The sequence below is a fragment of the Sesamum indicum genome, linkage group LG11 (assembly GCF_000512975.1).
Source record: "Sesamum indicum cultivar Zhongzhi No. 13 linkage group LG11, S_indicum_v1.0, whole genome shotgun sequence".
Classification (NCBI taxonomy): domain Eukaryota; kingdom Viridiplantae; phylum Streptophyta; class Magnoliopsida; order Lamiales; family Pedaliaceae; genus Sesamum; species Sesamum indicum.
This window is the reverse complement of record NC_026155.1, coordinates 9,473,989-9,496,282: the sequence shown is the minus strand read 5'-3', so window position 1 is coordinate 9,496,282 and position 22,294 is coordinate 9,473,989. Positions and strand designations below refer to the sequence as shown.

General features: G+C 32.3%; 2 protein-coding genes across 3 annotated transcripts in view; one reads left to right on the top strand and one right to left on the bottom strand.

Moving 5' to 3' along the window:
* Nucleotides 1-5,067, bottom strand: part of LOC105173713 (3-oxoacyl-[acyl-carrier-protein] synthase II, chloroplastic) — a 6,588-nt gene extending 1,521 nt beyond the window's left edge. Inside the window, exons 1-11 of the mRNA XM_011095574.2 lie at nt 4,282-5,067; nt 3,354-3,559; nt 3,057-3,260; nt 2,487-2,597; nt 2,296-2,391; nt 2,118-2,163; nt 1,962-2,041; nt 1,320-1,388; nt 1,143-1,227; nt 450-604; nt 281-361 (exon numbers count right to left, since the gene is read on the bottom strand). Of these exons, the coding sequence (XP_011093876.1) occupies nt 281-361; nt 450-604; nt 1,143-1,227; nt 1,320-1,388; nt 1,962-2,041; nt 2,118-2,163; nt 2,296-2,391; nt 2,487-2,597; nt 3,057-3,260; nt 3,354-3,559; nt 4,282-4,615 (1,467 nt within the window). The 5' untranslated portion in view covers nt 4,616-5,067. The remainder of the gene's footprint in view (nt 1-280; nt 362-449; nt 605-1,142; nt 1,228-1,319; nt 1,389-1,961; nt 2,042-2,117; nt 2,164-2,295; nt 2,392-2,486; nt 2,598-3,056; nt 3,261-3,353; nt 3,560-4,281) is intronic.
* Nucleotides 17,125-21,969, top strand: LOC105173712 (DEAD-box ATP-dependent RNA helicase 17). 2 transcript variants are annotated; one of them, XM_011095572.2, is made up of 10 exons: nt 17,125-17,388; nt 17,486-17,558; nt 17,675-17,784; nt 18,260-18,403; nt 19,046-19,154; nt 19,240-19,592; nt 19,672-19,745; nt 20,012-20,316; nt 20,592-20,838; nt 21,379-21,969. In XM_011095572.2, the coding sequence occupies exons 1-10, from the start codon at nt 17,262-17,264 to the stop codon at nt 21,622-21,624; spliced, it is 1,788 nt and encodes a 595-aa protein (XP_011093874.1). In that variant the 5' UTR covers nt 17,125-17,261; the 3' UTR covers nt 21,625-21,969. The 2 variants fall into 2 exon arrangements, with proteins under 2 accessions (XP_011093874.1, XP_011093875.1); XM_011095573.2 differs by lacking the exon at nt 17,125-17,388 and having other exon boundaries at nt 17,535-17,558; nt 18,298-18,403.

Here is a 22,294-nt window from a genome sequence, read left to right as displayed (position 1 = left end):
TAAACTAAAAATCTGATTCATTTTAATCAGTTAATTTTCCATTCATAAAATGCACTGTATAATTTCGATTAAGATCACTTATTTAAATGGTGATCTATATTCCAAATAGGGGAGCTTGGATGACGAGAAAGCCGTTCCAGCCAGATCCACACTCCTCCCTCATTTTGTTTTCATTTTCTTATGCAGAGATTATTAGGAGGATGTGCACAAATTCCAAGTTAACAAATATATGCTGAGCTCATTTTGCCTCATTTGCTAAATAATTAAATCTGCAAGGCACCTGCACAGTTGCAACAGCCTCCACAGCACCAGCTGCTCCAAGCAGGTGCCCGATCATAGATTTTGTGGAGTTCACCCTTAACTGCAAAATAGCTAAATCAGCCACAAATACCACAGAAAATTATTGCAAGTAGTATGTATCGAAAGAGAACTCGTGTTCATTAGGAAACCTCTGGATTCTCCCCAAAACAATGAATAAGCGCTTTATATTCCTTCAGATCACCAGCTGGAGTAGATGTTGCATGTGCATTTATATAATTGACATCTTCCTTAGATACTCCTGACTGAGCCAGAGCCTTCTCTATGCACAGAATTACACCGGTTCCTGCTTGCGAATATTATCAAAGGGTAAAAAATGCATTAAGAAAAAGATATAACAAATCACATCTTTCCTTGTTTTGTATATCTTGTTTTTGGCCACTGTAAGAGACAATACACAGAAGAGCAACTTCATTTACAGCTCGATAAATTCTAGGACATTGAGAAAACAATGTGGATTTCTCCTTTGTGGGAAAGAAACTAAAGCACAATTAAGATTGGAGCATAGCAATTCAAATCATTGAGGATAAAAACCTACAGACTATGAATGTGTCCAACATTTTCAAGAAGGCAACTAAATTTTTCGAAACAACTATCAGCAAGACATGCATATTTCTAAGTCAGGCTATCCACAATTTCATTGCCATCACTAATGATCTTGGTAGGCAGGAAAATTTCTGTGCATATGGCAGTTTATCACAACAGAGGATTCCAACCATTTTCTCTAACTCATTAATAAATAAAAATATAATCACATTCCTCGAGCAATAAGATCTTGACTTCCCCACATGTTAATTCTAAGATATGAAAAACAAGGGATATACCTTCAGGATGAGGCTCTGTCATGTGATAAGCATCACAAGTGAAGCTTCCACCAAGAAACTCAGCGTAGATAGTTGCACCTCTTTTCTGCTCATTCACAAATTATCAGAAAGATTATATTCAAGAATAAATAAGTAAACAGAAATAGTAACACTTGAAGCAAAGGTTTTCGCGGATACCTTAGCATGCTCAAGTTCTTCCAACAGTAATACTCCAGCTCCTTCTCCCATAACAAATCCATCCCGACTCTGCAAAGACCAAAATTAGGTCATGGCGGAAGTGACAGTTGAGATAAAACTATATGGACCTTTGACTAGCTCCCCTTCCATCCTAGTAGCACAAGACTCTACATCTGATGGATTTTTGTAGGTCTCATTTCCTTCCATTCTTAGAGACATAAAAGCTATAATCTTCCAGACAAGACCCATAACCCAGATCAGGAATGATAAAATCACATGGAAGAAAGAATTGCTAATATTGGACATTGAAGGTATCACTAGAGTAATGATCACATTAGCTGCCATGATGCTACTCTTGACCTATAAAGAAATAGTTTTTTATGGCTATTGCAGGTTACTTCATAACTTATTAAGCAAAACAGTTAGACATAAGAAAAGTATTGAGATAATATATCATTTGAGGAACAATATGACAGTTTCACTTTGTACTCTAGTTCGTAGCAAATAACAATAACAGCAGAAATATGGAGAAAAGGGAATTTCTAGACATTGCCTATGAAACATATGAGATAGTATTCAAGTTTCTTTCAGCAGATCCAACAAACTCCTTAAACTACATTCAGAAACAATATGGAACATTACACTATCCCAGGGACGCGAGGCTTTAGTAGGATCAGTGTTCCTCTGAGACAGTGCTCTGCAAGCAACAAAGCCTCCCAATCCTGCACCAGAGTTTATGATTGGAAACTGAAGAGAGGAGCATTTGAACCTTATGTAAAACAAGAAAAAGACTATTACCAATTGGTATGATTACAGCATCTGAGCCACCACAAAGCATCATATCCTGCAAAACCTCAACAGACATCAGCATACGCGAAAAGAAACGAGAGGTTGGTCTAGCTTTGGATACTTGCAAAATCAAACTTGTTTGTTGCAGCTCCAGTCCGTGCTTGAAAATAGAAGGCAAGAGACTTACAGCTTCACCTCTGATGATGTGGTTAGCAGCATTCAGTATACAGAAGTTGCTTGTAGCACAGGCAGTAGATATGGAGTAGTTTGGGCCCATCCAACCCTGTAATACAGAGCTAATAAAGCTTAGGATGATGTCAATATGTTATGTGTTACTCAAGTCACGCTACTATGATCAAGACAAAGAAGTTGTGTAACCAGATCCATAGCAAGCATGGCAGAGCCCATGTTTGTGGTTGCAAAAGGTACACAAAATGGATTCATCTTCCTATAGGAGATCCGCAAAGCTTCAATTGCGTCATTAAAGACCTGTTCAAATAATAAACGAGACACCAGTAAAAATATATCACTATAAAAATGATGTGCCAGCAGAAAATCTCTTTACTGGAACTATCAGAACCAAAATATATTTTTCTTCGTTTCAAAAATTTTATAAAAGAAATTTATAAGATCTGATGGCAGGTGATCAAAATAATTCTCCTTTTCATTTAAAGAATCACAAGCGTATATATGGTTTGAAAACGTAATATCAGAAGGAAAAAGTTCTAACGTACTTTATGAAACCCCTGTTAAATTTTGGTAATAAAGGAGAACCAAATGGCAGAAGAATTGAATTAAAAATAAATAAATCACATTTCTGGCAAATGCACAACTCTAAAGTACTATAACCAGTGGAGCCTCTAGTCAACTCGATTTCTGCATATTTATTCATCAGTTCACTTAAAACCCCTTCTTCCTCTCAACTCTGGGCAAATAATTTAATCTGACCTTCATTCCACCCATAGCAGAACCGATCAGCACTCCACATCTTGCTTTATTTAATTCATCCATGACATCTTCTGTAATTCCTGCATCAGCCAAAGCCTTCTTGCCTGCTGTTAGCATGTAAAGCATGAACCTGTCCATTCTTTTGGAAAGTTTGGGAGCAACCCAGCCATCTGTTGAGAATGACTTGATCTCTCCAGCAATTCTCTGCAAGTGAGACCCTCAAGTCAACATCAGTTCAAGTGAAAAACAGAAGCATTAGCCTTGAACAATGTAAAGCAAAGTACAAGCAAGACGTACTGTTGGGTACTGGGAACAGTCAAAAGCCTCTATCTCACTAATGCCACTGACTCCTTCAAGCAGGTTATTGTAGAAGGTATCTGGATCATGACCAAGTGGTGTCTCCACACCCATACCTGTCACAACCACTCTCCTTTGCTTGGTTGAAGGTTTCTTCTTGGGTGTAACTTCCATGGCCGGATGTACAGCTATTGCCATTGCTTCTCCTGCAATTTACGCGGGAAACCATAGAAATCAACAATTCACTTAATGGCCCAGTAAAACCATTTCAATGTATCATGATGCCTAAAACAGATCAAAGGCAAGCCATCCATGTGGCATACAGAATTATAAAAAATTAGAACTGGCAGCAGCTAAAAAAGTCATAACAAATGAACTACCCATTGATCCAACAACAGTAATAGATTGAAGGTAATAAAGAAGTGGACCGCATCAACAGTTAAGACTGCAGACCTAACTGAACCAACTACACCCACCCTGGGAAAAAACTAAAGTAGGTAAGAACTTGTACACATCTTCATAGATATACACAAGAAAGACAGGGGAAGCACCAATCGTGTAGATAAATAATGCAACAACTGTACCAGAATGGAGCTGATAGTGCTTCATGCATAAACTATGAAGAATAACACGGCAATCAGTCATTAAGTACCCGCCCAAACAACAACTAAGTGGAAATTAATTCTACCAAAAACCATTTCCCCAGTAGTTGAGTCGATGGCTATAAATCTAAAATTGGATGGTTCCATACTAGAAAAAATATGAAATATAGTATATAAATCCATCGTGAGCAATAAAAAACCCAAATCAAAAACAGAAATAGAATTAAAGGCAATCAGCTTCTCCAGACAAGCCATAAAAATCCATCAAGCAAGACAAATATAAGCTCAATCGCACAATCATAGAGTAATATATACAAAAAAATCACCAGAACGGGCAGTGGGCCGCTGGAATTTCCTGCGCCTTCGATGCAGTAGAGCATTCCTCGATCCGAAGCCAAAGAAAAATTCAGAGGCATCCGAAGATTCATAGAAGCGATCGCAGGGCTCGAACGCCAAGCAAGAAGTCATGAGATTCCGGGTGCCAGACAACTGCGGAGCACATTTAGCAAGAGCCCTCTTCCTGCGACGCGCCGCCCATTTGCTGATGCGGGATGAATTAGACGACGGCGTCGACAGCATGGAAATGGAAGAGTCCTTTTCACAAGCAACTGACATGCATGCGGCCATAAGCCACGAACACACCACCGAAGACGCCGCCATTCCAATCCCCAACACTCGTTTCTCCCCGACACACTACTACTAACCAAATGTATGTATACAAATCTGTGTGTATCTACCAAACCCAATGTCTATACAGCAATTTATGCTGACTTTCTTCCCGTTATTTATACAGAAAATTCAGGAGGAGACTGGACAGTGTGTGTATGTGTGTGGTGGGGGAAAGGGGTTTAGAACGAGCAAGGGTGGTGGTGAAATTAACGAGAGGGCTCACTTGATTGATTGAATCTGAGAGAAAGAGAAGAGAGAGACGATGGATCGAAGTGATGTCGTTCTTTTGGATTTTTCAATTGCGTTTGAGATTCTTGAAAATAGAAAAATGATATATGGTCGCAAATCGCAATATCTGAGTGTTTAGTTCACACAGACATACACCCACTTACCTCAGATCAGATTATGCTGTCTGTATTAGCGTATACTCTCTCTCTCTCTCTCTCTCTCTCTCTCTCTCTCTCTCTCTATATATATATATATATATATCTTATGGGGGCTGCTCTTATGAGTTGTTGCGTTGCGTGCAAATACATCCCAACACAATTCTACGGCCACAAAAATTGTTTTCATAATCATAAATTAGCCCAAAATTATATATTCGAATAATTTATTATTACTATCTTAATGTGAAAAAAATTATTTAATATTAATATCTTAATAAATTTAGAAAAACTATTTTTAATATCAATAATTTAGCACATTTTCTTTATTTTAATATTAATATTCTAACACGTTCAATAAATACTTAATATTAATATTTTAACATACCCGTATCACATTTAATATTGATTACTTAAGATGTCAGTGAAGCATTTAATATTAATATTTCAATACATCTCGAGCACATAAATTTTTTTAATAATTATTATTAGAAAAATGTATATGATATTTGAATACATGACCTTTTAGTTATCTTGACCGTTGAATGACCAACTCATTAATTTTTTTTGAATTGTTATAAAACATATACTACGACGAATGAGAAAAATTAGCGACAACAAAATTTAAGTAATAATTTTAATATTATCACTAATTATATTTATAGTTAATGACAAAAAATTTTATTTTGCCACAATAATAAATTTTATTATTTTATTAAAAAAATAGTAATAAAAAATTATGTATAAATTTGTCTGTAGTAAATACAATTAATCATACATGTATAGTGACGACCTAATGACAATAAATAATTATTGTCGTTGTATTGTGATGTCACTAATTATACATAGTGACAACTTTATACATATTTTTTACCACTAATAATTATATAGTGACAAGATAAAAATTATCGTCACTTAATATATTTTTGGTTACATTTGAAATTGTCACTAATATCATATTCTTGTGGCGTATCTCACTACTCTATATTTAGGTGTATTATACGTATGTCTACTTGATAGTGTATTCCGACCTGTGTATACCTTACGGTATAATACGTGGGACTGCGTATGTTGCTCGAGAAGTGAATGCTTAAAACATGTATCACTGCGGCAATGTTGATATTAAATGTCGATGTCTGCAGCCTTGTCTTTTAATTAATTAATATTCTATATAATTAAAAATGGGTAAATTGGTAAATAGATTATTTTGATATGTTAATTTTAATATTTAATTTATTCGCAACAACCATTTAACTTTCTATCCCCATTATATTTTAATAATTTTTTTAAAAAAAAATTCTTTATTGTTTTTGTCACAATTTTTTTATAAATTTAATATTAATTTATTATTAAATAATAAATATTTTATAAACATTTTATTTTAAATGATATTTATAGAAGTTGCGGACACATATAAAGTACGTATACCATAAATTACTAGTTAATTGTTATCAACAGAAGAAAAAGACGCACGCTTTATGGAAATGACAAAAACAACCCTGACCTACTTTTTTTTTTTTTATTTTTGCCTTTCATTTTGTTGTTTGATGAACAAAGAATCTATATTTAATATTAGTACACCTTTGGAAAAATTATTTGTTTGGTCCTTTAAGTTTGTCTGTCATTAATTTTGGTCGTTTAAATTTACTCATTTTAGTTTTAGTTTGGTAATTTTTAAAATTGCTTAATTTTAGTCATTTGACCCAATTTCGAATAATTTTTATCATTACACAACTTTTTAAAAGTAATTTTAATCCATATATATCCATACATTTTGTATCTCGTACCTAATGCTCGCCTAAGATGGTAAAAAAGTTTAGGTTTATTAAAACAATATTTATTTATATTACACTTAGAATATTAGGATTGACTATTAGCTTTTATCATTAAAATGGCAGAGTTATAAATTAGGCTAAAGGACCAAATTTATGCAAAATTTATAGATAAAAGATTAAATCTAATATTGTCAAAAATAAATGATCAAAATGAATTAAGACTAAAATTATAGGACGAAAATTTTCTTTTTCCCGTACGTCTTTTCTATTTTGGGATAAATTTAATATGAGAAGAACTAATGATTTTTACAAATGGTGAAATTTAGTAAAATCAAATAGTTAGTAAGTTTGATTATTTAAGGCAAGGAAGAAACGTGACTACAAATATTACTCTCGATTTTCTTATTTTTATTTTATTTATATGTGTGTCTGAATTTAGAAAATTTATAAGGATCTAATCCAAATACAAAAAGATCCAAATATATTTAGATAAGTTAAGAATCCTGCAAAGTCAAGAAATTGTGAGGACCATATCGGGAAAACTCTGATAATATTCTTCCAATGCTTAAATCAAAAGTATCATAAGAGGAGTACGAGAATCGTAAGAGCATGAAATACTAGTATTTATAAATATCTTAAATTATACGATTTCACATAAATCATTAATTTAGGAATATTTAGGTGGTCGATGAGTTTGTATGCATCGTGTTTAAGATAAATCGAGTTGAATCCATACGATTTGAATTACAAAAGTTAAGTATTCGAGTTACGAAAAAACAAGAAATATCAAGTTGGAATCTCTTTTAGTTGATTATTACTGTATTTGTGTAATTAAGTATCCGTATAGGACATGACATAAACTTTAACGTTATTTGATTAATGAAGAATCTTAATTTAGAATTATTACGTTTTTGTATGAATTTCAATAAATTTAGCATGAAAAGATAAAAACATTAGCAAATTTAGCAAATTGTCGAATGTAGTAAAATAAAAGAGGTTGAGGACTTATGCAATCAGAAATAATAAGACAGAAAAAATCACTTTGGAATCTCTTTTAATTAATTTCTTTTACTAAATTTTTGGGAAACAAAAATGATTTATATGGTTGATTGTAATACACGACACTTCAACAAATCATCCCAATCAATGAGGTACACATTCGACATCTGTCGAATATAGCATTTGTGTGTTTAAAAATTAAAAAAGAAAAATACTGTGTTTTAGACAAAAATTATTTAAGACATTTTGATACTATTTTAATATAATATTCGGTCTTTACTTATTGTGTCAAATATTACATACTTCAATTTTATAAGAATATGTATAAAATAATAAAACATATATTATAGTCATATCCGTACAATAGCGCATCGTATCCTAAATTTTTTAAATATTCTATAAAATAATGTTAATGTTGTATCATGTCTGTATTATCGTATTCGTGTTCATGCGTCATAGGTGGTCGGTAATTGAAAACAAAGGATACGTGGATAAATTCATGCAATGCAAAGTCAATATTGTTCAAAAACTGTTTGCGTGCAATTATCTAAGTGTTTGTTTGGTTCAAATAAGAGAAAAAGGGAAGTGAAAAGATAAGAGGAAGGAAAAGAATAATAATTTTTTTTAAATTATTTGGTATGATTGTAACAATATGTATACAACAAAAATTAATTTTATAATTCTATTGATAAACCCTTTGTTAGAAATAAAAAACTAATATATTCTAAAATAAATTTAGTATATAAAGTTTAAAAATCTTATTAGTAAAAATATTCATCAAACAAGAATAAATATATTTTTTATTAATAAAAGTATTCATCAAAATGCTTATTGTACATAATTCTAAATTATTCAATTTAAATAAAATATAAATTACTACCGGTAATAGATGATGTAGTATTTTTTCTCTAAAAACTATGTAATAGGATTATCAGCAGGATGAAAAAAAAAATGGAGAAAAATAATATATATATGCGTAATAGAGTAAAAAAAAAAAACAATTAAAGCACTCTCTCTCTCTCTCGTTTTTTGTTTTTTTCAAAGGCAGCAATTCAGGGTCAATGTTTCAGTTTATCGGGATACCAAATTCGGATAGCCAAAAGAAATATTTAAATCCTACTTGTTTAGTTTAGGTTATGTTTGGTACAAGGATTTTAGAAGAAAAGAAAAATATATTATTAAATATGATTTTTTTTTCTATGTCAAAGAATTGGAAAAGAAAATGAGGAAACATAAATAAAATTGGAAAAAGCATAATGTTTTTTATGTCTAGTAGTTATTATTAGTGAAATAAATAAAGATTCACACATTAATTTGTGGAATTTATTTCTTGATCAAAAGGTGAGAAAACCATAAATGCTATCTACTCCCTTTTCCTTGTTCAATAGATCATCAATGATATTCTGGTCTAATGGTTAAGGTTAAGATGAGATTCTATGAACAAACATAGGGTCATAAGTTCGAGTCCCACTAAATGTGTGAATGTTTGTCATAGTTTACTTGAGTTAATTATAATTTATTTATTTATAGTCATATTAATATATTGATTGAATTAATGTAATTTGTTTGTTGGTCATAGTCATATTAACGTATTGGTTGAATTAGTATAATTTATTTATTAATTGTAATTATATTAATGTATTAAGGGCATGTTTACATTTAGGTATAAGTCTGTATTGTGTCATTTATCCAATTGTGTAAACCATTTCTTTTTTATAATATCGGCTCAGACTCCTACAAGCTCGGACCAAATCTTAATTGGATTTGATATGAAATCAGACCACATGTGGTTTGATTGGGAAATTCAGACAGAAGCGGATCTTTTCCCTACCTTTTCTTATTATTAAAATTTTTTCATCCATCACCCAATCTAATCAAGTAAACAACTTATAATTTTTATTAATTTATCAAATTTTACAATAAATTCATTCGAGTTCTATCAATTATTTATACAAACAACGAAAGTAAACGAGCCTAATTGAATGAATGCATTACTGAAGAAATGGAATCATCACTTTCTCACCCTTTGTGGTTAGAGCACCAAATAAATTTGCTAATTTGTATCTTTTTAATTTTTCTTTATTGTCAGTGATGATTGTTTGGTTCTCTTGAAAAGTCAAAGGAAATTAAGGATCTTCATCTCCCTTTGTACGAGACATTATTATTGACATAAGTAAGTTATTTTCTATTAAATATAATTAAAGTGATGTTGGATGCTTAAATTAAAATTATATACGAAAAATTACGAATTTCTTAATGAGATAATTTTATTCAATTATAATGATGCAAGTCAAAATCCAACAATACCATAAACCGTCGAAAAATCGCTCTGAATCCTAAAATTTTTTAAGGATTAACCTGCAAAATAGTTGTTAGCATTTTGATATTTAAATTATTAATAATTTTAAAAAAAATTAAATCAATAATATACAGAAAATATATGACTTAATAGACTATATAAAGAAATATACAAAGAACGTGCGAAGTTCTATAAAAATAAGAGATTTAATAGATTGGTGAGCTAAGTAAATTGAATAAGCGAGCGCAAATGAAGTTATAAAGCTAAGATAACTCCTTTGATCTATCCAAACTCCTATTTATAGGGGTTGGATAGATAATTGGGAAGCTGGTTGAGCATGATCTTGATATCTGTAAATTATTGAAGAAGTCTACTTTCATGAAATTATATTGGTCCAATTGTATGCCTCGTTATCCGCATCATATGCAAGCAAGAACCGAAAAAGCCTTCTAACTGGAAAGATCAGCCATTTAAAAAGACGTTTGTTACTTGTCGGGTGTCAAACTAGCCTTATCCCGAATTTTCAACTGGTCTGACTATCCCCTACTGACGTGTGAATAGGTTGATATATCACCCAAAGCGAAAAGTGGTGCTGACATGTCAACTAAGCTGATTGGGCCGTCAACAGGCTATAAATGAGCTTGAGTTGGCTCAGTCGCACTTGTAGGTTTCAGTTAGATTAAAGGTGGTATTTTGCTTCTTGGGTCCAGCCCGCCTTTAAACTTTTTAGTTAATTAATTAAGTTGACAACTCTATTGAACCTTGAAAAATTGATAGCCTAGATATCATTACCTCACTTTACTAGGGTCTGGTAAATAGACCACTAGTGTAAAAGTTGTATCTCACATGCTCCACCATGAATGTCAACTTGCCTCAAGTGGGAAACTCCGTTGAGACCATTCTATGCTCACTTTATGATGTAAGTTGTTTAGTCTTTATTGCTCCTTTAAGGCATCTTTTACTATGTTGATATCCGTCTCATTATTCATAAGTCATTGCACCCCTTGCTTGGTCACATGTGTATATACATCATAGCAGTTACCAGCTAGAGCTCGTCACTTTGTCACAAGTCGGAGCCTGTCATATGGTCAAATTTCGGGGAGCCCATCACGTTATCACTAGCCATAATAAGTTGTAACGTTCATAGAATGACTTAGTTAATGAGTTTAATTATTTATCCCATTAAGTGCTACTCAACGGATTTGGTATTAAATGAGTAATGATTAATTGCCAATAATATTTAGGTTAAATTACATTTTGCCAATTGAATTATGTCTATTTTTACATTTTAACATCATTTTTTTTTGTGTCAGCTTATTATCTCAACTTTGCGAAATTTGCACTTTATCATATATGATCATTTTTAAACTGATTTCTTTGCCAGAAAAATATCACGTAATGTGCATATGTAAAAAATAGCACATTACATAACTCTTAATATCACATAAAACATTGTATGTGATATTAAACTTGGTAACAAAATAGCTATAAATGACGAATGGAAAATTTCATAAAGTTGAGATGGTAATTAAGTTGACAAAAAAAAAAAAAAAACTTATATGTCAAAGTGTAAAAGAGATCATAGTTCGGATGACAAAATGTAATTAATCATAATATTTATTAACAATGTTAGCTAGTCTTATAATTAATTCATTTGAATTGTACATACTCATTAATATGATCTGTACTTAATAAATTGTTACAGTATAATTAATTCAAAAGTTGTTCATTATTGTGGGAGGCATTTGATATGATTCATACATATATTGATATAATCATATAATTAATAAAATTACTTAGTTCATAGTTTGTTATTTAGAGGATGACAATTATTTTATAATACGTTAAGATATAATTAAATATTTAATTTTCTTTAATGAAAAAATAAAGACATTTTATGCCTAACCTTTTATTTGATGGAAAAAATAAAATAAAAAAGGTAATGTATCATGTCTACTATACGGACTAAAGATATCTATTTTAGGTGTCTTTTCCTAGGCCTTAGCTAGAACCCCAATCAAGATTTTTTTTTTATATTACCTTATTTATTATATTATTTAATATTTTAAATTTAAAAATTATTTCGATATATCAATAATTCAAATTAATAAATATGTTAAAAATAAATATACACGACATTCGCTGAATTCAAATTCATAATTTTTTTTTATTATAATGCCTCAATTTATTTATTTTTTTTATTTTCCAAAGAAACCCAATTAAAGTGTACCGTCCACATGGACGACAATCCTAATTTGGGTATGAGATATTTTTATTGGAGGTGTGCGTGTGTGCCTATTCAATTTGCAGTCAGCTTGTCCACCTACTTCAACCGTTGCTCTTTAATTCTTGGTGTTCTCATTTTCAATTGCTACAAAAGCTTACCACTACTTCTCAATTTTTATTTTTTAAAACATCAATGAAACAAAAGATATATATATTTTTGAAAATATTTTACCATAATTTTGAACTCCATAACTTATATAAACTTATAATATATATTTTTTTAATAATACGTTGATATGACATCACTTATAATTTTAAATTAATAAAAATTAAAACTATTAATTTTGTTCCAATATAAAAAGGTATATTAATTTGAAGCCACTAATAAAGTAAAATACGCTCATTAAAAATTAATTTTTTTAAAGTGAAAGCGATACGTAGTTTAATTAAGTCAATAATGAATTTAAGTAAATAAATAATCGAATGGACGCTTTTAAAACTCATCAACAATCCATATAAGATCCATGCTGCAACCTAATTTTATTATGTTAAACTAAAACATGATTAATATGTTTTGGTAAATTTATTTCTAACAAAAAATGTGAAAAAATTAGAACATATGTAAGTAGTTATATGTAGTTAATTTGATCAATAATAAATTTAATTAATTAAACCATGGGGTTAGACCCATTTAAGATCCATCACCAACTTATATAGGACTCATCCCAATTCACTTAAAACACATCACCAACACATACAGAAATCATCATCAACCCACTTAATACTCAGGCTAAAATGCATAAAGCCACCATATGTTTTAAAAAGCCTGCTAAAAGATCTCCTTATGTTTTAAAAATAGACAAAAAAACTCAGCTCAATTTTGTGAAATGTAGTTCAATCGTTCCTTTCTATTAAATCTAACTAACGACATTAATTTTTTTTTCATAAAATGGCCATTATACTCTTATTTAATATATATTATTTCTTATTTTAATAATCGTTAGATTCGTATTGATTATATCAGAGCCGTCAAATCTAATCAATTGAAATTTATATAAAATTAAATTAAACGATTTGTAAGTTCCAACCTCTTCTCCTTGGCCAAATACATCTTCAAGATAAAATCGTGAAATTTATATAAAATTAAATTAAACAATTCATAACATAATAAGTCACGGATCAGATCATAATACACATCAATTAACCATTAATGAGCATCATGTGTAACACACGGAGTAAAGATAGCTACATAAATGTATTCTCATATGTCTATACGTAAACCTAAGGTTGTACCATGCCCATTCATTTTCCAATAGCTTATACCACACTGACTCTTCGATTCTTGTTTTCCACAATTTATTTATTTTGGTTCTAACTTTTGTTGGGGTCCCCTACCATATTAAAGTTCCCCTTTTCGACCATCTTTTTCCATGCATTGAAAATTGCGAACATTAGCTCTGATCCAATTTTTTATTACAAAGTCTATTTTGTATACATATGTTGTGTGTATATATATATATATATATTTTAAAATAAATAAAATATATAATATTATTTTTATACACGTAGTGTATGTATGTTGAATGGAGTAAAATATAGAATAGAATTTATAACGAAAAAAATTAATCCGTCCTATGCGAGATAAAGTTTAAAGTGTTATGTGTTGGTCGGAATAGAGGTGAAGTTCCAGATTTACATGAAATTTCCTGTTTGGTAATGTATGTCTACCTGCACTCGCGAAAGTTTGGTTGAACAATTTCATGTATATATGTTGAATGGAATAGAAGATATAATATAATTTGAAATAAAAAATTGAGATAATAGCGCTTCCTCCTTTAAAATTTGGTGTAATTATATGAAAATCTTCTATGATTTGGAAAATTATATCTAATGCTTTTGAGGTTTGCTTTCAAATAACAAATAAGCCCATCCGTCGGTCAAAATTGACTAAATTTATTGATATTAATAAAAAAACTGAATGAAAATTGATATTTACTCTCGATTGACTTATTACTGACTTATTGTAGGTCAAATAATTTTTTTCGACTATACTACCCTTATAACTATGAAGATATACCTCCTCTTATGCACAACGCATGACGATGTATGACGATAATTTGATCATAAAAATATTTATTTAACATGCAATAAATCAGTACTAAGTCAATCGTAGGTAAATATATATATATTTTTTTATCAATATCAGCAAATTTCGCGAACTTTGACTAACATATGGACTCATTTGTTAAATGAAAACAAATCTCAGGGGTATTAAATATAATTTTTTAACTGTAGGGAATCTACGTGCAATAACACCAAATTTTAGGAGAGAAGAGTGTAATTATTCTTAAAAAATTCAATCCACCCTTTCAATGTACATTTATCACGTTGCACGCCCTCCAGTCACCATGCTTGTAGTCTGAGCTTCATGCGAACAGAGGCAGCTCTGCCCCTGTTTTGATGAGATGACGTAGCTATGTTGTCTCTGTTTTCGCTAAAATCTATGTTTACTTGTGTTCAATTTTCGCCTCTTTTGCAAACTTTTTTTTTTAAAAAATTAAATCACTCTAAAGTTGGGAGAGCTTTTTGGAGTCCCCGTTCCTTTTCTATTAAAATCGAAAAATAATCAAATTTACAACAGAAATTACTAACTCCCCTAGTATCGCCTCTTTTGCAAACTTGAATACATAGTTGTGCTCTCTTTTTTTTTTTTTTTCAATTGCTTAGTTTTCATGATCATTAGTACACATTTTTTCACTAAGGTATTTTTATTAGGAAAAATGGAAATTTGTATGTGGTATGTGATAATCTAATATTCGAGTATTAACATTAATTTTTTTTATATTTCTTAATAAATTTTACTGTAGAAGAGATTCTTTTTTAGGTTCGAGGGCATTAAATGTTAACACATAAGAATTATCCTGAATGAAGATATATCTAGAAATAAATTTTAGATTGAAATGTGATTAGTCATTTTTTTTTTATGGAGTCTGAATGATACTAAAATATTCAAGCATGATAGGGTCAAATCCATATTACTCCCCTGTGATACCTAAAATAGTTCAAATAAGTCTATATGATAGATAAAATACTATATAAACTCCCTGTATTATTAAGAAAAGGTACAAATTATCGCTTCTCCTCTAGAATTGTATCTCACGTGTGGAAAATGCGGCTAATCAAGTATTTTTCGCCCCTCAATGGCCAAACTATCCATATCTTTAAATTATATGTATTTTTAAAGTATAATATAAAAAATATATATTTCAAGTTATATGTATATATAAAGAAATCCAAGAAAATATAAATGCAAATAACTCGCCGACGGTCAGGAGGATGGCAGTGGGTGGGGTGTCAAAATGCTCCTCATCGAATGGGCTTTTCAACGGTGGTAGACTCGCATCAATAGGTGGTCGAATGGCGGAGAAAAAAACAGTTGAAGATGGGACGCGAATTGGGATTTTCTGAATGGAAAAACGTCGATAATTTGTCGATGGATGAGAGATTGGCAATGTGTGGGGTCTTAAAATGCTCTAAAGTAGATGGGTTTTCCAACAGTGGTAAGCTCGTTTCGAGAGGTAATCAGACGAAGAAAAAAGTGATAGAAAATGGGGAGTGGGTTAAGATTTTTTGAGCAAAAAAATAGAATAAATATCCAATTGATTGAAAATTATCGGTGGGTGGGGTACCAAAATGCTCGTGGGCTTCCCAACAGTGGTAAAATCGCGTGGAGAGGTGGTCATGATGGAAATATGGGAGGAAAATTAAACTAGACATATACTAATAGATGCAAATTAAATGTATACATATACATTAAAAATATATAATTGCCTATATACAAAAATAATATAATTTTATTTTGTATAAACATGATTAAATTTTAGCTACAATTTTAAATTAGATTAAATATAGGTATTGATCAAAAAGAGCATTTTTGTCAGTACAACATAAAACTCATGTTTAAATACATTAAGCGATAGTGTGTACCTTTCCAAATAATACATAAAGTTCTATGGTATTTTATTTATTACAGGAGCCTATTTGAACATTTTGGGTATCACAGATGTAATATAAATTTTACCTGAACACATATATTTTATATCTAAATATTTTATCTCGATGTTTGCAAATGCATAAATTTTTATTATATTTGTAATTATTGAAGACATTGCATTGCAATGTCATTGTATTGCTTGGAATTTAGCTAGTAGGGACACGTAGTTTAGTTTCCATGAAACATATTTCTGGCGTGTCAGGTTTTGTATTAAACGTCCGACAAAATATAAATGGGGTGCAAAATATGAGTCTTATTAAGCCAATTTTTTTGTAATAAAAATATTCGTCACATAAAGTATCTTTTGTGATGAAATTAAAATAATTATGAGTGAAATATAAATATTAATATGAGGAAGCATTCCACACAAATAACATTTAAAAATTCAAAATAAAAAATATATTTGTGAATCTTTTCGTCACATTAACTTTTTTTTTTTTAATTAAATATGAATAATTTCAATAATGAGAAAATATTGATTGCATTTTGCTAAAATTATTTATGAGGAAACATAGTATAATGTGACGGTATCCTCAATCATTTTTAATAGCGTATAATCATATTTTACGAGGAAAAATACTAATATGAGGAAAAAAATATTTAATGTGATGAGGTTCGAATAGAGAATTAGGCCTAATTCCAGTTTCATAGTATACCCAATGTAAGAAGGCCCAACAGAGATTGTTATCCTGAGCTTTCATAAATCCAAACCCATAGCTAAATGGGCTGAAGAGAGAGTACTGAGGGGAAAAAGACCCAATTGTCTGCCCGCCGTTATAGTTTCACATAGTAATCCCAATCCGCTGCTTAAACCCTAAAACCAGTAGCAGGAATCAAAATTCTTTGAAAACAGAGCAATTAACTTTGAATTGGAGTCTGCGAGATTGATGTAAGCTGAAGAATGGAGCAAAAGAATAAGAGTGGTGGTGGAAAATTAAAAGAAGAGAGCAAGAATTCATCAGAGGTGTTCGCTTCTTGCTCTTTCTCTAGCCTAGGGCTCCACTCCACTTTGTGCGACCAGCTCAAGGGTAATTCCTTCTTTCTGTATATTGCACTATTTATTAGCTCTAAGTGTGCTGAATTATGATTCTTTTCCTTTTTCTTTTTTTATTAAATGCTTAACAGAGAGGCTGGGATTCGAGGTTCCGACGCAGGTGCAGGCGCAAGCGATTCCCGTCGTGCTTTCTGGACGACATGTGTAAGTTTACTATCCCGGTTCGTTTTATATTTTTTTATTTTTCTGGGTCTGGTGGTTGGTGGTGATTAATTGTAGTTTAGGAGTTTTTGATATTTTTTATTGGAAATGGAAATTAGGCTTGTGAATGCAGCAACCGGAACTGGGAAAACTGTGGCATATCTAGCTCCAATTATTCATCTGTTGCAGAACTATGATAAACGAATTCAGCGCTCGGATGGTACTTTTGGTATGTTTTCATTTGTTGCTTTTAAATTCCAAGTGCATGGTTTTCATCTTCCATCTCTCTGTGTGTGTGTCTCCGTAGGAAAATAGGCTTCTTATGTAATTTCTAGGATTTGTGTAGAATATGAATCCAGAATGAATTTGGCAAACCTGTAGCCTTCTTGACTGCTTGGACAGTAAGTGTATTTTATCTTCAACGTATTTAGAGCTTGGGAGTACAGACTTGCATGTGGAAGGGTAAGTTTAAATTATCAATTCCAGGGGCTTGAGCTGCAAGTTTGCAAGTCTGCATGCAAAAGTTTATGTTAGCTCGGACTAAAAGTCTCGAGCTATACCTTATAGTTGATGTAGCTTGGGCTGAAAAGCATTAAGAGTTATATTATTTTTTATTGCATCTCCTTTTTGGTTGTGTATCTGGCTTCACCTCTCCCTGTCTTCCCCTACAAATTATTCTAATGTAATAACATCTTGAATGCTAGCGTTGGTTCTTGTACCAACGCGTGAATTATGCATGCAGGTGTATGAAATTTTGCAGAAGTTGTTGCACCGTTTTCATTGGATTGTTCCTGGCTATATAATGGGTGGTGAAAACAGGTCGAAGGAGAAAGCTAGGTTAAGAAAAGGTGCGTGCTGTTGCTCTTGTTGTCATGTTGCTGAGATTGGAAATTCTAGGTTCTGATCTTAAAATCTTAATACCGATGATTTCAGCTTGATGGTATGGGGTGAATTTTAAGTTTCCAAAATACAAAGTAACCATTTACCTCATTCTGCATTGTGTAGCATGTGTATCCTGAAAAGCTAATGTCTAGAGTGATGGCATTGATATTTAGTGTTCTACATTATAGCAAGTGAATCCAGAAATGCTGCTTATTGCATAAAATTTTATTGTGAAGCTTGTAGGTATTTTCTTTAATCTTTTGGTTATCATTAGTGCATTACCTGATTTATTATACTTTGATGACGGAAATAGCTATGCTAATACGTCCTACCTACAATGAATGTTGTTCCCCAACAACCTAATTGAGTTTGAAAATTTATATAAATGGTGTGTTGATTACCTGTGTCCATGTGGAATACGCCCTGGCCATATGTGGCCAGTTAAGCATGTTGATACTAGCTAAAAGAGTATCATAAATAGTTATTTCATTCCCCCATATATGAATCAATACGCAAGAAATTTGTGCTGTAGGCTTCACAAGGTAGCTAAACTTGACCCAAACATCTTCTTTCATTTTTCATATCTAATTTGGTCAATTTTTTTGCAGGTGTATCTATCCTTGTTGCAACCCCAGGACGCCTTCTGGACCACTTGAAGAATACTTCATCATTTGTACACACAAATCTTCGATGGATAGTGTTTGATGAAGCTGATAGGTATCGCATATTAATCTTATCTAAGATTCTAAACAGGCTTTAGATGCGTTACTTGGAATTCCTAATGTGCTTGTTTATTTGGTAGGATTCTGGAACTAGGGTATGGGAAAGACATAGAAGAGATACTTAATTGTTTGGGCACGAGTGAAGACAAATCTGTCACCAGGGCAAATTCAGCTGCAACTCCTGAAGTTCAGAAGCAGAATTTGCTGTTATCAGCTACCTTGAATGAAAAAGTAAATCATCTTGCTAAAATTAGTTTAGAGAATCCGGTGATGATTGGTCTTGATGACAAGAAGATCTTACAAAATGTTAATCGCAATCGTATTTCACTTGAACCTGATGTGGCTGATAGAGTCGAAGAATCCAGAAAAATGTTGAGTTCTTCAGCTGAGGAATATAAGCTTCCTGCTCAGTTAGTTCAGAGGTATATTAAAGGTACAATGAAATATCTGGACTTGTTGATTAACAACCTAATATTTGCTACCTCTATATTCTAATACTTATCTCTTGACAGTACCATGTGGTTCTCGACTTGTAGTGCTTCTTTCCATTTTAAAACATCTCTTTGAGAGAGAGGCTTCCCAAAAGGTAAGGCTGTTTTCTGAGAGTTAAGACCTTGTGCTTTGATGTTTATCTCTATTTTATGATCTTTTAGAACTTCTATATCTGGAAGCATCAGTTTGTGACTTTGTGCTTCTCGTGAGGTAGAAAAATTAAAACTGATGCATTGGTGAAGCCATAAACAAGTTTATCCAAAATGCATCAAAATCCCTTCCTTGCCCTGGCCCATGTATCAATTATTTGCCTTTGTAATTTTTTCTAAATAACCACTGGCAGTGCCTTCCATTTTACAGGTGGTGGTATTTTTTTCGACTTGTGATGCAGTAGATTTCCATTATTTTCTGCTAAGTGAATTTCAGTGGCCTGCTATGTCACAATCAGAAACAGAACTAAGGCAGATATTTTTGGGATGCAAAACTTTGCGGCTACATGGGAACATGAATCATGAGGATCGTAAAACAACATTCCAGACATTCAAAACAGAAAAATCAGCTCTTCTTTTATCAACAGATGTTTCTGCCAGAGGCCTGGATTTCCCAAAAGTCAGGTGCATCATACAGTATGATTCTCCAGGAGAGGCAACTGAGTATGTTCACAGGTACATCCTTTCCCCCTATTTGGGTGTAACATTGCTTGAAAATCACGCCCTGAATTTGTTCCTCCATCTTTCCTGCTGCATTTGGATTTAGGGGTTCATGATGTTATTTCTTCTTTGGAACCATGGGTATAGACTTCGGGCGCACTTATGTATCTACTCCTACTTTGTATTTTGGGTGCAGTATATGAAGGATTTCCTCTTATGTTGGAAGGGTTTCCTGATCCGACATTATGTGGTCAAACACCAGTTTTATGCTATTTTGTTGCCCATTACAGGGTTGGAAGAACCGCCAGGTTGGGTGAGAAGGGAGATTCGATCCTGTTCCTTCAACCAATTGAAGTGGATTATATGATGGACCTGGAAAAACATGGAGTGACACTAGCAGAGTATCCTCTTCTAAAACTTCTGAATAGCTTCTCTTTGTATGGCCCGAAGCACCAGGTCAAGAAGTTTGTTTCAATAGAGATGCATCCATGGTTGCTTACTTTGCAGAGAGCCTTAGAATCCTTTATTTCTGCGGAGGTGTGTCTCACTGTGTCATTTATTCCTGCATCTTTTATTATGCAAGCTTTACATGTTTTTATTTTACTAGAGTTATGCCTATAGAAATTTTATTCAATGCCATGCCTTGTGTGTTACATCTGGCTGTGAATCTTGTTTGTCCAGATAATTAATCAGATCTTATACATTTTATCCTGTTTTCTTCACTGTATTCCGGCTGTACCTTGGTATGGTATAATGGCAGAGAGTAATCCAAGTAGCATCCAAATCTGAAGAATCCGGATAATGATGAGTGATATTTAGTGCGTACCAAAGGTCATTTTTAAAATTCTAACATCCTGAGTTTACTTCATTTAGGAATTAGGATATAGGGATCCTCATCTGTCTATAGTATGCCTGCAGTAATGATTGACTGACTTTTATCATTTTCTATAAGGTCAAGCAATGCTTAGTCATCTGTCTCAAGGTTTTGATCTCTTTTTTCTCTCATTGTATTTTTGTGAATTTCCATTCTAATGTGATTGATGTTTTAGTAATAGTTCTATTCCTCTTTATTATCAGCCAAAGTTGAAGAAGTTAGCCAAGGATGCATTTTGCTCATGGGTCCGTGCATATACTGCCCATCGCGGTGAGCTGAAACAGATTTTCATGGTGAAGAAACTTCATTTGGGTCATGTGGCGAAAAGTTTTGCATTGAAAGAACAACCTTCACTAGTTAACAAATCAATCCAGAAGCAGATCAAGAAGAGGAAGAGGGATGACAGACAAAAAGTAAAATCAAAGAAGAGGGTTATCACTAAATCTTGATTCCTGAATTCTGAAGACAGGAAAGATCCAAGCTCTGCGTTTTGCCTTGTTTCCTTTAACCTATTGATGTAGTGGGCAAGCTGCATCCGAGATTATTACCGATCAGATGGCATAAAAGGGGCATGTGGAGAAGGCTAAGCAGAAAGGCGAGGGCTTGAAAAGGCACAAGTTATATCTCTGAAGATATGTAAATCACTCTTTCTCAACGCATGTATCAATTTATTTCTGCTTCTCAACAAGTTTTGTCGGTGTAGGAATGCATTTAGATGCCAGATGCATAATGTATCATGTATTTGACTTACCAAAGTTTTAAAGCTGATTCAGATTGGAGTTTTTTTGTCAAAACAATGTGCTGAAAGATGAAAATCAAGTCAAAAGTCTTAGCTTGAAACCGCATTGGAGCGTGTAATCAGCACGTACGTTCTTGACAAAAATCATTAGACTCGGAACCAATAGGTGGAACAACAGAGAAACTGATGCTAATGGAAAAGATACTTTTTGGCCTCCTTTTTTAGTATCAGCAAATTTGAGAAGGTTATCGGGCATTCGGAAACTGGAGAACAGCCCCGTTATTACTGGTCTAACCAAACCAAAATTATATGAACGAACATAGAGGATGAATGGAACAAGGTGCAATCCCAGGAGTTGATCCGGGGTTTTGGGCTAAAGT

Coding starts and splice junctions, on each gene's coding strand:
- LOC105173712 (XM_011095572.2), top strand. CDS start 17,262: ATGGAGCAAAAGAATAAGAGTGGTGGTGGAAAATTAAAAGAAGAGAGC. Junction 17,559..17,674: donor GTGCTTTCTGGACGACATGT/GTAAGTTTACTA, acceptor AATGGAAATTAG/GCTTGTGAATGCAGCAACCG. Junction 19,155..19,239: donor GTGTTTGATGAAGCTGATAG/GTATCGCATATT, acceptor TTTATTTGGTAG/GATTCTGGAACTAGGGTATG.